The 17,394-nt window shown below is 53.9% G+C and overlaps 1 protein-coding gene across 2 annotated transcripts in view; it reads right to left on the reverse strand.

Moving 5' to 3' along the window:
- The window catches only part of PRKCZ (protein kinase C zeta), a 100,338-nt gene that overhangs the window by 69,311 nt on the left and 13,633 nt on the right, over nt 1-17,394 (reverse strand). The window contains exon 1 of one of the 2 annotated variants that reach the window (XM_027975749.2): nt 10,760-10,869. The exons of the other annotated variant lie outside the window; for it this stretch is intronic. Coding sequence (XP_027831550.1) covers nt 10,760-10,769 — 10 coding nt within the window. The 5' untranslated portion in view covers nt 10,770-10,869. Of the gene's footprint in view, nt 1-10,759; nt 10,870-17,394 lie in introns of those variants that run through there. 2 annotated transcript variants of the gene reach the window in all.

Genomic DNA, 17,394 nt, shown 5'->3' on the forward strand with positions numbered 1-17,394 from the left:
CCCAGCTGTGGACATGGTCAGCCTATAACAACACCATGACTCTAAGCCATGAGGCAGCAAATCTGTCTTTTATTCTATTTCTCACAGAACTCTGTTTAAAAGCAGATGAGAAGACAAGAGTCCTCAGGCTCTGCTGTACAACATGGGAATATGGTTAACACCCCTGAACCACACACTGAAAGTGGTTAAGGTGCCCTGTTAGAACAACCAAAACCCAGAACACAACGGCACCAAATACTGGTGAGGACTGGAGGAACAGAAACTCTTCACTGGCCGCTGACGGGAATGCAGATGGTGCAGCCACTTGGGAAGACAGTTCAGAGTTTTCTTATGAAACTAAACACAGTCTTACCAGACAAGCCAGCAGTAACACTCCTTGGTGTTTACCCAAAGGAGGTGAAGACCATGTCCATACAAAAACATGCCCTCAGATGTTTACAACAGCTTTATTCATATCTGTCAAAACTTGGAAGCAATGAAGGTACCTTTCAGTGGGTGATGGACAAATAAACTGTTCTAGCCAGACAACGGAAACATTATCCAGCTAAAAAGAAATGAGCCGGGTTTCCCTGGTGGTGTAGTAGTAAAGAATCCATCTGCCAATGCAGGAGATGTTGGTTCAAGCCCTGGTCCGGGAAGATCCCACATGCGACAGAGCAACTAAGCCGGTGCACCGCAACTACTAAGTCTGTGCTCTAGAGTCTGACAGTGGCAACTACTAAGCCCATGCTCCACAGCAAAGAGAAGCCTGTGCACCACGATTAGAGAGCAGCCCCCGCTTGCCGCAACAAGGCCCGTGTGCAGCAATGAAGACCCAGGGCAGCCAAAAATAAAAATAATTTTTTTAAAAAAGGAAATGAGCCATCAAGTCATGAAAAGACCTGGAGGAAACTTAAATGCATATGACTAAGTGAAAGATGGCAATCTGAAAACGCTACATACTGTATAATTCCAACAGTAAAACAATCTGGAAAAGGCAAAATGTTGGGGACAGTAAAAGATGAGTGGTTGCCGCGGGAGGGGTGACCAGGGGGAGCACAGCGGGCTTTCGGGGCAGTGAAATGCTATGTGTGATACAACAATGGTGGGTACACATCACTGTACATTTGTCGAAACACACAGAACGCATAACACCGAGAGCGACCCCAGCATAAACTGTGGGATCTGGGAGACGTAACAAGGCACCCTCTGGTGGGAGTGTCGATAATGGGCAGGCTGTGTGTGTGGTGGGGCATGTATGGGAACTCTGTATCTTTCTCTCAATTTTGCTGCGAACCTAAACTTGCCCTAGAAAACAAAACCTTAATTTTAAAAGAGAATCCTAAACAGGGTTGAGACGGTGATTTTTATGTCCTGTGTTAAGTAAGCGGCAATGGCTGATTGAAGCTGTATGAGGGACGAGGGGGCCGTGGGGGCTGTGGATGCTCCAGAGTTGGCTGGTCCCAGATGCTCTGCTGGACAGAGACCGGCACCTCCATCCCAGCTTTGACACATCATCACGATTGTGGGCACAAGCCTCCAGCAGGGCCAGGGGCTGCTGGTGCTTCTGTGTGACTCACTGTGTTTCACACACTTACAGAAATACTGAGTCAAGTCACACACTGCAAGCATCTTTAAAAACTGCAATGTGAATGAAGGTAACACAAAATTCATGCAGTGTGCATCTATAATGAGGACCTGGACAGCAAAATGGTAAACGCATGATTATCACCTCAAAGAATATTTAAGATGAATCACTGCATGAGAAAATTTGAAATGTTCTGAAGTCTTACAAGTCAAAAATGAAAGAAACTGAGTTTTTTCCAAAATCAGAAAATAATCCTAAAAACAGACATGACATTTCCAATAACAACATTTTTTTTAGTGGGTTCTTTTTGGTCTTTTAGCTCCAGCATGCAAACTCTTCCTTATGTGGGATCTAGTTCCCTGACCAGGGATCAAACCCAGGCCCCCTGAATTAGGAGTGTGGAGTCTTAGCCACTGGACACCAGGGAAGTCCCTCCAATAGTAGTTTGTAGGGGTGGAAAAAAAAATTTTTTTCTAAATGGCCCGAAAGTAAGCTTTTGTCACCTATACAACAGGAAAGTGAAAGTCCCTCAGTCATGTCTGTTTGTGACCCCATGACCTGTAGCTTGCCAGGCCCTCCTCCAGGTCTTCCCAACCCAGGGATGGAACCCAGGTTCCCCACACTGCAGGCAGATTCTTCTACCGTCTGAGCCACCAGGGAAGCCCAAGAATACTGGAATGGGTAGCCAATCGCTTCTCCAGTGGATCTTCTGACCGAGTAATCAAACCAGCGTCTCCCGCATTGTAGGCGGATTCTTTACTGAGCCACAAGGGAAACCCTATACAATGGGAAGACTGAGGTAATTATCTTTGAGGTTTCTCTATAGAAAATATTGCAAAACTGTCATTTGAGAAGAAAATTAAAGTGTTTTCATCTAGAAAATACTGGGAGAAATGTATTATAGGATCATGCCAAGCAGACATTTAATGATGAGTCTAATTAAGGTGATTTTTTAAGATTTTGGGAGGCTGTTCATATTTTAAAAGTTATCATTTAGCTTTACTTCTCATACTAAATACAAATGCAAATACATGTGTGAAAGCAGACAAGTGCAGAAAGTACAAGCAAACAAGTGTACATGTACCAGGCTACTCTTTATGCAGCAGAAAAGGGTAAACAAAACACACATTTCCTCCTTGGAGAAGGAAAAGGCAACCCACTCCAGTATTCCTGACTGGAGAATCCCATGGACAGAGGAGCCTGGAGGGCTACAGTCCATGGGGTCTCAAGAGTTGGACACGACTTAGCGACTAAACCACCACCACCAAAACAACACACCCCTATTTCTTCAAAAAGAAACACAGGAAGAATAAGCACAAAAGATGAATGAAATTGGCTGCACATGGGCTGAAGGTACATGGCTAGGAATCTTTGTGCAGAGTTTTTATTTTTGATTCAATTCATGTAATATCACAGAATTCCTCAACAAACAAAGATGGGGACATACCCTAAAAGTGAGTGCAGACAGAAATAAATAAACCCGGATGACCATTGCACTGACAACACCCAGGGGGCCATGGGGCCCAGGTGACCCCTCAGGAGCCACCCATGTCACAGCAGCAGAGTCCAAGGACCAAGGCTGCAAGGGAGGCGTGTTGGCACGTAGGCAGGGCATACATGTCCTGATGCAGTGGACTGGGGCTGAGGAGCCCAGGAGGCCTGGAGCAGGCATCTGGAGCCAGGGCAGCTCCAGTCCAGGTGGGAGCTCGAGGGTCAGAGCACAAGCCCAGGCCCTACTCCTGGGTGTGAGGAGCACACAGAGCCCAGACCTGCCTCCAAAAGTCCCCTCCACCCCAAGGAGGCCAGGTTCCCGGAGCAGCTCCAGGCTGGATGAGGACCGTGCCTGCTAGTCCCAGAAGCAGCTGTGCCAGAAAGTGGGTACCCCCTTAAAAGCTGGAAGAACGTGCCCCACGCTGGCAGAAACCGCTTCTATAGGCCCTGCCGGCCAAATGCAGCAAAGTGGAGCCTCAAAAGGAATGATGAAAATAAATTTTAATAAACTAATAATTCAGAAAAATCCCAGTCCACATGGATACAATGTTGGTTTTAAACAGGAAGGCAACAGGAGACAGCTCTTCCTTACAGCACAAAATGCCAACTAACACTGGTAAGGGCTTCCCTGGTGGTTCAGCAATAAAAAAATCTGCCTGTCAGTGCAGGAGACACGGGTTCGATCCCTGGGTCAGGAAAGATCCCCTGGAGGAGGAAATGGCAACCCACTCCAGTATTCTTGCCTGGGAAATCCCATGAACAGAGGAGCCTGGGAGCTACACAGTCCATGGGCTTGCCAAAGAGTAGAACACAACTGAGCCACTAACCACCACCACCAACAGGAAAGGGAGTGATGCAAAGAGAAACTGGCCACATGAGTGCCCCAACAATAACAACTCCCCCACAGAGGCCCACACCATGTGCAGCAGACACACAACCCCAGCCTCCAGCCCAGACCCCCCCCTCATTCCATGGACCTGAGACATCGGTGCTAGAAGCGGGACCTCAGAGTGGGTGGCACCAGCTTGGAAAGGCTGCTCCGGATAACAAAGGATTTGGAAAAAACTGTGATAGCACAGTGTGGCGAGAGGAGGAGTACGTAGTCCACACGGTCTGTTCTGAGACTCAGCACTTTCAGGAGAGCAACACATGGAACGCTAACCTGGGAACGGGGTGTTTAAAGCTGGTCTCTGCAGTGTGACAACCCTCACCACGGCTTCAGTCAGTCCTGTCACCGTGTAGGCGCTCTGCCCCTGCCCACGTCCTCAGGGCTGCTCCAGGGAGCCACCCACCACTAGGCTCGCCCATTGAGTGTGAACAGCAATGGGTACAGCTCTGAAGGGGGCAGCCTGGGGAAGTGGCATTTCTGAGCTGTGGGGATCAAACAGCTGGGACCCGGTGTCCGAGTCGCCCTCTGACCTTCTCTGATGACTGTGCATCTCCTGCCTGCAGTCAGGTCACCGGGCAGCTCGAGGTCGGCTGCAGCAGCAGCATTTACACCAGGGAAAAGGGCAGCAGCGACATCGGAGAGCAAGCTTACATGTTCCGAGCGCTCAGCTGCCTGCAGTGCAAAACAGTCACTGATGCTTAGTCAGCTACCCCCACAGTCTCCTGCAAACTCACCTTGCACTGGCTGAGGGACACACAGCACCAGTGGAAAGGTGCCCCTGCCTGGTTGATCCTGGATGACTGATTGGGAGCCCCAGCTCCCCACAGGGTTACCCGCTCAGGGTTCCCTCCCCAGACAACACCAGAGATGGAGGTGGGGGAGGCGGCCAGAGTTGAAGGGAGCCACATGCAGCCGCTCCAGCTCAGGGGGGTCAGGACAGCAGCCAGAACATGCCTGGGCTCTCCTGGGGCAGCACTGCAGCGTCCGACCCGGGGACTTGCCTGGAGCCGTGACGGCCAGATCAGCCTGTGTCACCACCACCACTCAACAGGAGGACGGGTGGAAGAGAACGGACCATGCTCACTGGGAAGACCCTGTGTCCACGGCTGTAGCTGTGCTGCCCTGCACACCCTCCAGTCCTGGCCACCTCTCCCAGATGATGGGACTGAAGGGAAGTCTATGTCCCTGCCTGTGGGGGTTGGAAAGCCCCCTGCCTTGCCCCTCCATGGGGGCTCCAGGCCCACCACTGAGCACCCAGCATCACCCTACTGGCCAGGATCTGGCCTTTTTGCTCCTCAGGCCCATCTGACAAGCTCCCAGTGGCCAAAGTTGGAATAATGTGGACAAGAAACAAAATAGGAGCATGAAATTACCATCTGTGAGTCCAGACAGACCAACATAAATAAGGAAATGGGCATGACATCAAACACCTTGAGTAGAAAAGTCCAGATAATCCATGTGGATACCCCCTCCCCCCACGGTAGGCTGTGCTGGCGACCTTCCTCAGAAAACAGGGTGAGAAGGGGAAAGAGGGACTCTTCAAGGGGACCCCTGACAGAGATACCTCAGCCAGGTGTGCAAGGCCATGTCACCTGGTGACGTGAGCACAGGTGGGGGAGCAGGTGCCCTGGTGCATGTGATGAGCAGGGTGGTGGTCCTGTGGTTCCTCCGGAGGCCCTGTCCCAGTCTAAGCATGAGAAAAACATCAGACAAAACCCAGCAGAGGGGCACCTGACAGACACCCGGCCAGAACTCCTTCACAGCCCAAGGTCACAGAAACAAGGGGGGTCTGGGGCCTGTCCCAGCCAGAGAAGCCCGTGCACGCGTGACGACTGACGTCACGTGGGGTCCTGGGTGGGAAATGAGGAAGCTGGGTGAGGTGGGATGGGAGCCCACGAAAACGTGCCAACACGGGGTCATTAGCCATGACTGTCCACATACTGGTGGTGCTGTGTCCCGACCCTCCCTAAACTCAAGCCTGCTCTGAAACATAGTGTCTATCAACCCACACGCAGAGCTGGGCCGGGAAGAGCCACCAGGTACCAGCTCTGCCGTCCCCAGCCGCTGGGGCTCCCCCACTCACCCTCACCTCTCTGGCAACACCAGTCCTTGTCCCATGGGCACTTAGGCCCTAGGACGCACTGATTCCCAACATCCACACCCACCCACGTTCACCCATCAAGGCCTGGCTAGCCAAGGTTCTTCTGCACAGTTTTAACCATTTATTAATAGAAGGTGTCCAGGCCAACAGCAGCAGGAACACAGTCATTTACTGTGTTCCCTCCAAGACCACAGTCAAAGGAAAAGAAACACTGATAAACCCATCACAGCAAAGAGGAGGGGGGTGACACCACCACATGGAACCCTGGAAGGCAGCCACCCAACTGCAGTCACAGGAGACGTGACAGGGAGGAGCCGGTGAGGCCATGACTCGGAGACTCCTAGACTCTAAGGAGAAGACCCCCATCCTCACCTGGGCAGCAGATGGAATGAGGGCCTGACCCAGGGGGATGGTGGCAGCCTGGTCACACAGTATGAGAGCCCAGCCTCCTGGGAGCAGCCCAGTATGGATACCAAACTGGCCGTCCCTATGCGCTGGTGACCGTGGGTCACAGGGGCCAATGGAAACCTCCCAGCAAAATAAGCTGCGAGAAAGAACCTGGGTGGACATGGAACCATGGGAAGGGATGGAGAACATGTTTAAAATGAAGACAGCAGCTCCTCTTTCACCCACCCCCCCTCCGCTCAGATGGCTATGGGTGCCAGTGCATCATTCACAATCTAGGTCCTCGAAGTAGCGGGGATTTGAGCCCACAATCACACTCCATTTAAGAGGGTCTGAGTGGGAGCCAGACTCTCAGCAGAGAGCCTGGACTTGGACCCAGCCTGCAGAAGATGAATCCCAGCTCTGCCAGGCACAGCTGTGTGATTTGGGAAAATGATCTGACCTGTCTGTGCCTGGGTTCTCTCCACAGACAACAGCGGCAGGTGCCCAGAGAGGATTGTGAGGACTAAAGCGTTCATGTGTGTGAAGCTTTAAAGCCATCAAAATGCTCAGTGACTCACTGTGTACGACGGCGCCTCTCGCCACAATTAATAACCTCAAAGAAACACTATGATCGTCCAGCTCTGAAACAAGGGCAGAACAGTCTATTCCAGGAATGAACCTTCAGAGAACAAAACAGAACTCTTAAAAAATAAGGACAACACACTTAATAGCGTGTTGTGTTTGGACAACAAAAATTAAAGGTATCACCTAGAAAATAAAACAGAAGTGGAAAACAGAAAATCAGAAAACCAGTCTTAAGAGTTCCAACAAACCACTGGTGGGCATTCTAGAAAAGGGTACCAGAGGGGAGTGAACCATCAAAGGAATAACTGGTGTCCCACCAGGAATGCCTGGAGCGTCCATGCTGAAAGTTCCAGCACAGGAAACAAAATACCTCTCATCAAGTCATGTTGTCAAGAAACTTGAGGATACAGGAGACAAGAGATCCTAGAAACCTTCAGCAGAAAAAAAAAAATCCCACAACAATCAAACTGGCCTCTGACTTCATGATCAGACCAGAAACCAGTGGGCATGGTCAGTCCCTTGAATGCGCCAATGGGGGCGATTCTAACACAGGCTTCCATACCCAGCTGAACTATCACCAAATGTTGCACTCAGGTAAATGCGCATCCACTCCAGGCCTCAAAAGACTCGCTCTCCTTTCCCTCCAGGCCCCTTTCTCAGAACACATCTGGAGAACATCTTAACCAGAGATCAGGCCAAGAAAGGGGACAGGGGCATGGCACAGAAAGGTCAGGTCATTTTCCCAAATCACAGGATGGAGGATGGACCAGGGAAGGAAGAGGCAGATAAAGCAAAGCAGTGGTAGATCCATGGGATGAAAGCAAAGAGAGGTCCTGGGTATGCTGTGTGGGGCCTGGAGGTGCCCAGGAGTGCTGCCCATGTACTGAGATTATGGGGATATTTCAGGTAGGACTTCCAGAAAACTCTAAGGATGAAAACAAGACAAGTATCAACAGCAAAAGAAACTACAAGCTGTGCAAGACAGGAAATACGACGCTGGTGGCTCTTAAACATTTACTTGTGCATTAAGTTGTTGTTTAGTCACTAAATTATGTCTATCTCTCCTGCAATGCCGTGGACTGTAGCCTGCCAGGCTCCTCTGTCGCTGGGATTTCCCAGGCAAGAATACTGGAGTGGGTTTCCAAATCCGTCTGCAGGGGATCTTCCTGACCCAGGGATTGAGCTTGTATCTCCTGCATTGGCAAGCAAGTTCTTTACCATGAATAATCTACGTGAATGTTTATGTCATCCACAAGACATAAACAGTCAGTGACTAAACAACCCCACTGGGGGCAGAGGGAAGGAGTGCTGCACTGCCACGTCCAGAGCCACAGCGGAACGAGGGACGCCTCTGAGAGAAATGCAAGACTCAGAAATGCAGAAACGCGCGCCACGGGTGGGGGAGAGGCAGCGATACCAGCTCTCTCTCTAAGCCACACGGACTGCTCAGCACCTTAAAGCAGAAATGCATAAAACTCAAATTTAAATTCAAGACGTGAAAACAATATATCGTGCAAACCGTACACACAAGCACGTCCCGACCAGGACGAGATGTCCACCCTGTTTGACATGACTTCGTTTCAGCCTCCTGACAATCCCATGTCAAAGAAAAAAGAAACCAAGGCACAGGGCAGGAGGGCTACGGGGCAGGTGACCAGGGCAGCCCTGGGGTGCTGACCCCAGTTCCCCTCAGGGTGCCCACACACAGAGATACTCCTTGCTGCTGCAAATCAACTCTTCAACTTCCCGCAGAAAGCACATGAAAAAGAGCAACCTTTAAAAAGACTAGACACATAACTACCAAATTAAACAGTAAAACACAAATTCAGGGTCCCCCCAGCCCCAGCATCCCATGCACAATCTCTTATTCACCCCATAAACCATCACGGAGTAAAATGAAGATGAAGCAGCCTCCATGGCCATCAGATCACAGCCTCTCAGATAATCTCCAAGAAGGCTGGTTAGTTGTCAACCTGGATCCTCATCCCTCCTGATCGGGGGCCTCTTGGAGGAAATGGAGATTTGCAGGCTTGTGGTTCGGCAACTGGGGCTGGGATGAGGGGGTGTGGAACCTGACTGGGCCCAGACAGAATGAACAAGGTGGCCTACTCCACATTTTAGGATGATCCTAAAAATAAACCACCATGTCCACATGCATGGCGGGGATTCTGCAGTGCCACCTCCTGAGTGAAAGATAACAGCCATGATTTGGGGACCAAAACAAGTCAAATGCTGGATGAGTAGCTGGTTCAGGTGGCTGATCTTGGACAAAGCTGTTCCTGCCCCTCGCACAGAACAACCAGCTTTTATGGTCAGAGAGCCTGCCTGGTGCCCCACTCCCACCCCAGCATGAAACACACATCTGACCCTCCTGGAGCTGTGGCCCCAAGTGCTACTTGCCCCCAAGAAGCAGAGTCCCAGCGGCACGAGGCATCTACCAAGGGGGGCGGGGGCAGACCTACTGGCCTCTCACCCCAAACGTGCCATTCCCAAGATCTAGGCAAGGAAACACAGAAAGGAACTGATCTCTGTTCTTGGCTGTAGACACAGTGACACGACACCTGGAAAGAGGGTCTGTCCTCCAAGGACTGGTGCCACCAGGCCCTGGCTCCAAGGGCAGCACTCAGGACGGCCCCCTCACCCTGGGCCACCCCACAGCAGCAGGAGACAGGTGCCCCCGGGCCTTAGAACGCTCAGTGGGGCTTGGAGCCTGCGCCAGGCACCTGCCAGCTGGAACACTGAGAAGGACAGGCCTCACGACGGATGGACTGCCATGGGCCCTGCTTCGTTCTAGGGCATAGACACAGCTCCCAAACTCACTGCACAAATGTGAAAAGGGACAAGACAGGAAGATGGGGATCTTCTAAAGCAGGCTGTCTCTGTGGGGCCCCAGGCCAGCGGCCAGGGAGGGGGCCTGAGGGTGGCATCTGCCCAGGAGGGCTCCTCGCTGCTCTGTGTGACCGACTGAACAGCAGACAGCCTGGAGGTAAAGTCAGGTAGGTTACAGAGCTCACACTCCTTATGTAAGTGTCAGCGGCTCTCAACTTTGTGAAGGCAGTCCATCAGTGGCTGACGCAGTGGAGACAGGAGCAGGGAAGCCACACAGATGGGACCAGGACACGGATACAGGTGGGCCCCACTACAACCCCACCTGGCAGTGCCAACGCAGACAGGATGGCTGCGGTTCTGGGGGGCTTACTCCTCCAACCTGTTCCCCATTCAAGGCTTTGACTAAACCCAGCCGAGGCGCTGGGCCCCAAGGCCACGTCCTGGGCCCCCGGGCAGCCGGCCTGCACCAAGGGTCCCACCAGCCCTGCACGGGCAGCGCATGATCACATGAATGGGAACAGGCCGAGACGGCCCGGAGAAACTATGACACAGCTAATTTCTGCTCCGTGGCCACACACATGCGAGCAACCCCCGCTCCATCTCCCTTGCCATGCACCCCAAATTCTATGATTTATCCAAAACAAACGAGTCACCCCCACACCCCGGACTGGCTGCAGAGTGGCCAGTATTTCAAGGGTCCTGCTTCTGGGGGAAGGGCAGCCCTGCCTGAACAGCCTCCCATCACCCCAGCACTGTCCACATGGGGGGACCTGCTCCCCGCCAGCCTGGTGGGGGGCTGCCTCCTGCTGCTTTTGTTTTTTACAAAAACATCTTGCAAAATGGACGTCAGAAGAGCACCCACATCCCCCTGTCCCCACCAGCGACTCGCAGCCCCAGGATCCGCTTGTACCTCCCACCATGTCAGGACGAAGAAGCAGAGACCCAGCCGCACTCGCTGCCAACAGCCCAGGGCCGGGTGGAAGAGCCACACTGACACGACCCGCTGTCCACGGGACTGCTGGGGCGGCGGGAGCGCAGACGCTCTGTGGACAGGGCTCAGGGCGGGGAAACAGGTGCCGGCCACGGCCAGCCTGGGCGGCCCCATCTCGGTAGCTGCCCACACTCGGGCGGCAGCGACACGGAGCGCAGAGCAGGCAACCACATGCACACTTGCGCCCAGGCCCTCCACGGAGGAGCCCAGCAGCAGGACTCTCAGGAGCGAGCGAGCAGGGCCCCCGGGCCAGGGTGTCAGATGAAAACGAGGCTGCTCCGGAGCCAACCAGCCGCCAGGCCTCGGGCACACACCGTCCATCTCAGGGGGCACCTTTCCTCCCCCACCCCCGCATCAGCCGCATCCCTCGCTGGGCAGGCTCTCCTGGGGCTTGTTTTTCTAAAACCTGTCACCCCTCAGTGCTGCCCCCCCCCCGCGGCTCAGCTCGGAGCTGCAGCGGCCACATCCCTGCCCGGGCCAGCGGCACCAGCGCGCCCATGTCTGGAGCATCCGTGCAGCGGGGAGGCTGCGTCCGGACACAACTGCTGCCTGCACGCCGCTGGGCGATGCGCGTTACTCACCGGGCTTTCTTCTCCTGCCTCCTCGGCAGATTCTTTATGCTCTACGGAGCGGTGGGCGTGAAAGAAGGCATCCTCCTTCCGCGAACGCGCGGACGCTGCCCTCTGCTCCCCGTGGGCCCTGACAATAGGCGCGGGGGGGGGGGGGTTCACACACCAGGGCAGATGGATATTTAAAGGAAGGCTGGCCGGCCCGACCCCCGCCTCTCACATCCCTGCCTCCTCATGTCTCCAGGCCCGGGTGGTACCCGGCTCCCCGGGGAAGCTGGAGCCGGCAGCTGAGGCACCGACTAAAACATGGCCTGGATGCCGAGGAGCTGACGTCACGGGAGCTTAGCGTCTCTGCGTGGAGACGGACCTCAGGAGCCGGGGCAGCAGCTCGACTTCTGAGCCTCCCAGACACGGCATCGGTGGACAACAGACCCAATGGGGCCCCAGCCTGTCGCACACCAGGCTCGCTGGCTGAGTGACAGTGGCCCCCGGATTGTGGGTGACCTCTGACCTGCATCTGCAGAGGCCAAGAACGGGTCCAACACAAATGCTCACAGGTCCCGAGCTCCCGGGTGCCATGGCTGGGAGGAGGGGAAGAGGGAAGGCCTGGTTCTGGTCAGTGAGGTGAACGGGACCAGGGTTGGGAGGTGTCTGGGTACTGCTGCTGCTCTGAGGGGTGGGGGTGGGGGGGCAGGAAGGGCGGAGATGAGGGAACCAAGGTCCCAGAGAGAGGAGTATCGGAGTGACCAGCCTGGAATCACACCCACTCCAGCTTGAGGCAAGAGGTGGGCCCCCAGCAGGTGGCCTTTGTTGTGCTGGCTACGGCCAGAGCAGACCTCCAGCCCGACAGTCACTCTGGGCTGCCCCATGTGACATCTGGTCCTTGCCAGCTTCTCTTTCCAATTCCAAAATCATGAGGGGACTCAGCCGACCTCCCTGGACCCCTAGAAGCCTATGTTGACCCTGCCTAGACCCCCAACTGCCTGCGCTGACCTGTGCAGCCAGGCTCCACGCTGGGGGCCCAAGAGGTCTGGGAAGCTTCTCCCCCCAACCTCCAGGCGACACCAGGGCTGGGAAGGGGAGCGGCTCTTCTGCAATGGGTTCTAGGCAGGTGGCCAGCTCAGGAGTCTACACTTACCTGTGCTCCCAGCACAGAATCAGGCCAAAGCTCTGGGTTCGAAACCCAGCTCCTTCCCTCACTCTGGCCTGAAGTCACCTGGGAGAGTTGAGTTGTCAGGTGATGGCGTCTGAAACTCACGTGGCTTCGGAAGCACCAGTGGAACAGAAGGCCCCCAGAAGACACAGGAAACTGTCCACTGATGACACCTCGTGGGGGCACAGCCCTGTTCCCCATTAACCCCCCGTTTCTGCATGTGGGCCAATTTCACACGACATGGCACATGAGAGCCCAAGACACAGACCAACATATTCATTACTGGACCTTTACTGGAAATGTCTGCATCACCCTCAGGCTATCAAACCACAAAATCACAGACCCACCGCCTCTACTGGGGGCTTCAGTGGGAAACGCATCTACCCTGAGTCCAACAGGCAAATCCAAGTAAGGTGAGATGGACATCACAGCCACCACCTTTCAGCCCACTCTCCTCCAGTCATTCCAAACATGCGGCTTTGCAGAGCTCTAGAAAACCTAGGCTGAACTGGGGACTGTTCATTTTAATGGCAGGCTATTTTAAATGGAAAAGTAGCTTTTCTAGGTTACAGATAACTCGAGACAAAGCTGAATAAAACTGGACTTTTAATAAAGCAATACACACACATATAAATACCAGAGAATAACTGGCATCCGTTACCTTGGAAGGACTCAGTGGTAACCAGTCCAGCCCTGCCAGCTTGACCCCCACTCTGAGTGCCCCCTGAGCCCCCCACTCAGGCTGGGTCTGGCTCTTGTCCTCTCATCTGAGGATGCTGGGTGGCCTTGAGCACACAACGTCAGGGCAACTTGCTCCCCCTGACCCACCAGCGGGGGCAGGGGAGGCAGAGAGCTGACCTCACCAGGCCCAGCCCGTTCTTGGAGCCCTTCTAGCTCTCTATTGCTCACACGGCGTCCGAGGAGGTGGTCACTCCAGACCCTTTCCACAGCAGGGGGAGGTGAGGCACAGAAAGCTGCCCCCGCCTGCCTAGAGCCGGGGTCTGGCCCCAGCAGCACAGAAGCACCCCCTTTTGTGGTCTCACAAACTTGCCTGAGTCCACAGAACTGACCCCTGCTTGCCTGGGTGGGCTGTGACCATGGGAGATGCGCCTCAGCACAGCCTCTCCTGCACAGCTCTGCTCCTGGGTGGGTATCCAGCATGACTGGAAAGCACACGAAGCTTCAGAGCCAGAAAAGAGACAGACAGCAGTTCTGGGAGCACCGGGCAGGGATGTGAGGGAGAGGGGTGGGCCCCAGCACAAGCTCCATCCTCCCCCACAGCCCCTGGCAAGGCCACCCCTTCCTCTGCACCCCACTATGGCTCCTGCAGCCCGCAGCTGACCGCACTGGCCCTGGCTGACCCCACTGGCCCCACTCCACAGTCACCACTCCTCTGGGCTTCTGGAGGGAGCTGTCCAGGTGAGCTGAAGTGAATGTCCCTTCAGCTCCCCCTCCAGAGGCTGACTGGCATGTACCTTCTTTAACACCTTGGGCGGTGAAAGCTTCCTTGTGGCTGGAGTAGAAAAGGGAATGGCTTGGGGCCCAGATGCAGGGATAGCAGGGGCAAGCCTGTCACCTCCCCAACCTCACTGATGAGGGGCTAGAGGGCTTCGAAAGCCCCAAAGCCCAGGGCTCCTGACAGGCCAGAAAGCCCAGCTCAGTCCTGGGCCACGGGGCCTGGCAGGGGCATAGCTGCGGGTAAAGCCAGGGGCCAAACAGCCCCTGACCCCCTCAGACTGCACCTCCGGACCAGAGGGGTAGGGCTGGACAGGGTCCTGGCTCCTCAGGGTCTGACCAGGTACAGTCTCCTTGCCCTGGGCACCAGTCCCACAGGCCAGCCACCTGGGTGACAAGCAGGGTCCTCTGCAGGGCTGCCTGCCTCCAGGGAGCAGGCTGGAGAGGGGCCGTCCTACACCAGCCAGTCCACCCGCCATCCAGGGACACCTCCTCACTTGAGTGTGTGGACAGGGCGGGGCCAAGGACAAGAAGAACTCAGGCTGCCAGTGCCTGGCTCCTATGGCCTCGAGGGACACCCCCAGCTTTAAGATGGGCTGCAGGACCACACCCCCAGGTTCAGCTTTTCTCTGAGACCATTAAGGACTGAGAAGCCCTCCTTTCTGTACCCCTTCCCAGGGGGTCACCTGAGCGCTAGCAGTGTCCACGGCCAGCTCCATGTGACAGGGCCTCTGGCAACGACTCTTCCTCCAGGCCAATGCTCACCACCCACAGGGAAATCCTCAAGTTGACAGAAAGGGCTTCTTTACTACATCTATTCTGCTTTGTAAGTGCCCCCAGCTGTCCTTCAAGACACACTGAATGACTGCTCACTCCACAGAGGTGTTAGTATTCCCTAGAACCACATCTGATTCACAGCCCCATGACCCTGTTTTATGGATAACAGTGGGTCCATCATCTGCTCACTGATGGAGCCCTGGCCGCCACCTGGACACTTGCCTGATTCCCAGCCACACACATGCAGCTCATACCTACCAAGGAAGGCCACTCCACCCCACCCCCAGGCTGGAGTCAGGTCTCTAGAAAGAGGCCCCAGGGCTGGCAGGAGTGGCCGATGGGGGTCCAGTCACATTGTGGGGAGTGTGGCCAGATGTTAAGGACAACAGCCATCACAGGGGCCAAGAGGGAGGTGGGCAGCAAGACCCCAGTGTCCTTGGAAGCAGGGCTGAAGGCCTCGGCCATGCTTATCCCCTGCTGGGCCTGCTCCCTGCTGGAGGACCCACAGTCTGTGCACAAATGACCAGCACAGGCAATGGGAAAATGTTAAACAGATCTGACTGTATTTAACACAAAAATCAAACATGAACGTCTCCATGTGAACAGAGGCAGGATGACACACACAACAGAGGGGCCCCCCCACCCACCAGCACAGGACAGACAATGGACAGAGGGGCTGACATAAGCCTGTTGGGGACCATGAGGTCACAAAGCCCCTCTGTACTGCAGCCACCCCTGCCCAGAGCCAGCAGGTGCCCCCCCCCCCCAGGCCCCTGCACTGCCACATCATTCCTGGGCTCCAACAAGCCACCCAGAGCTACCATTGGCCAGGGGTTCTGCCTGGCCCAGGGACGTCACCGGCCAGCTCACCTCTCCCCACAAAGACCCAGCCCACCAACCACCAAGACCCCCTTATCCTGCCAGGCGCCCAACCCCAAAAGCCCTAGAAACGTGCTTCCAGTTGGTAGCAGGGAGCCGCCAAGACCCCAGCTGCCACACCAGGGAGCACGGCTCTCTGGCTGAGCCACTGGCCTGTTCACCTCCATTGCCTGTAGCCCCCAGGCAACACGGGGCTCTATTCACCCAGGAACTGGATGGGAGCCAGACCCCTTTAAAGTGGGCACCTCATGGGCTCTGCTGACAGTTTATTCTTATGATGCTTCTACACACACAGACTCGAAAAATTCTTTGTGTTGTGGCCAGAACAAAATTACCAATTCAGTGCTTCAAAAACCTATAATCTCTGCATGAATGTCCACAATACCCGAGATGCAGAAACAACCCAAATGTCCATCAATGAGTGAATGGATACGTAAGATATAACAAAACACCCAGCGGAATACTACTCAGACATAAGCAGCAATGACGGTGCAGTCAGACAGGAAACAAATGATGAGACCAAGGGCTTGAACAACACAACAAGCCAAGGAGACGTGGTGGACACACACACAGAACCACCCCCAACAGCAGCACACGTGTCCTCGGGTACACAGGGACATTCTCCAGAACAGGCCATGTCAGGCCACAGAGTAAGTCTCAATCAAGTTTTAAAGAACAGATATCAAACTATCTTCTCTGACCACAGCAGAATCAAGTTAGAAATTAACAACAGGAAAGAAACCTGGAAAAATCACAAATGTGTGGAAATTAAGCAACACGTTCAAACCACCAATGGATCAAAAAAGAAATTACAAGAGAAATAAAAAAACACTCAGAGAGGAACAAAAACACAGCATACCAAAACCCAAAGGATACAGAGAAAGCAAAGTGGGAAATTGACAGCTATAAACCCTTTCTTTTAAAAGCAAGAAAGATCTTAAATCAACAGTCTAACTATACATCTTAAGATCTGAAACTTTGTTGTTGTTCAGTGGCTAAGTTGTGTCTGACTCTCTGCAACCCCATAGACTGCATCTCGCCAGGCTTCCCTGTCCTTCACCATTTCCCAGTTAGCAGAACGATAATAAAGATCAGAGCAGAGACAAACAAAAGAGAACAGAAAAACAAAGGAAAATCAGTTAAACCATTTTTGTTGAAAAGATCAACAAAACTGATCACCTTTCAGCTAGATGGAAAAAAAAGTGAAAGTGAAGTCGTGGACTGTAGTCCACCAGGCTCCTCCATCCATGAGATTCTCCAGGCAAGAATACTGGAGTGGGTTGCCATTTCCTTCTCCAGGGGTCTTCCTGACCCAGGGATCGAACCCAGGCCTCCCACATTGCAGGCAGATGCTTTAACCTCTGAGCCACCTGGGAAGCCCACGCAGTGGAAGTGCAGGCTTAACCAATGATGCCCCAGAAAAAAGAATGGCTCAAATTACCAAGATCAGAAATGAAAGTGGGAACATTACTCCTGATCTCACAGAAATAAAAAGGATTGTAAGGGAGCACTGTAAACAACTGTATACCAACAAACTGGATAACTGGGACAAAATGCACAAATTCTGTGTTTCCTAGAAACATAGAACCTACCAAGATTAAATCACTAAGAAACAGACCATCTGAACAGACCTGTAACCAGTTAGGTTAGTTGCCGGGCCGACTCATTGGAAAAGGCCCTGATGCTGAGAAAGATTGAGGGTAGGAAGAGAAGGGGGTGAC

This window comes from Ovis aries, chromosome 12 (assembly GCF_016772045.2).
Source record: "Ovis aries strain OAR_USU_Benz2616 breed Rambouillet chromosome 12, ARS-UI_Ramb_v3.0, whole genome shotgun sequence".
NCBI classification, from domain to species: Eukaryota; Metazoa; Chordata; class Mammalia; order Artiodactyla; family Bovidae; genus Ovis; species Ovis aries.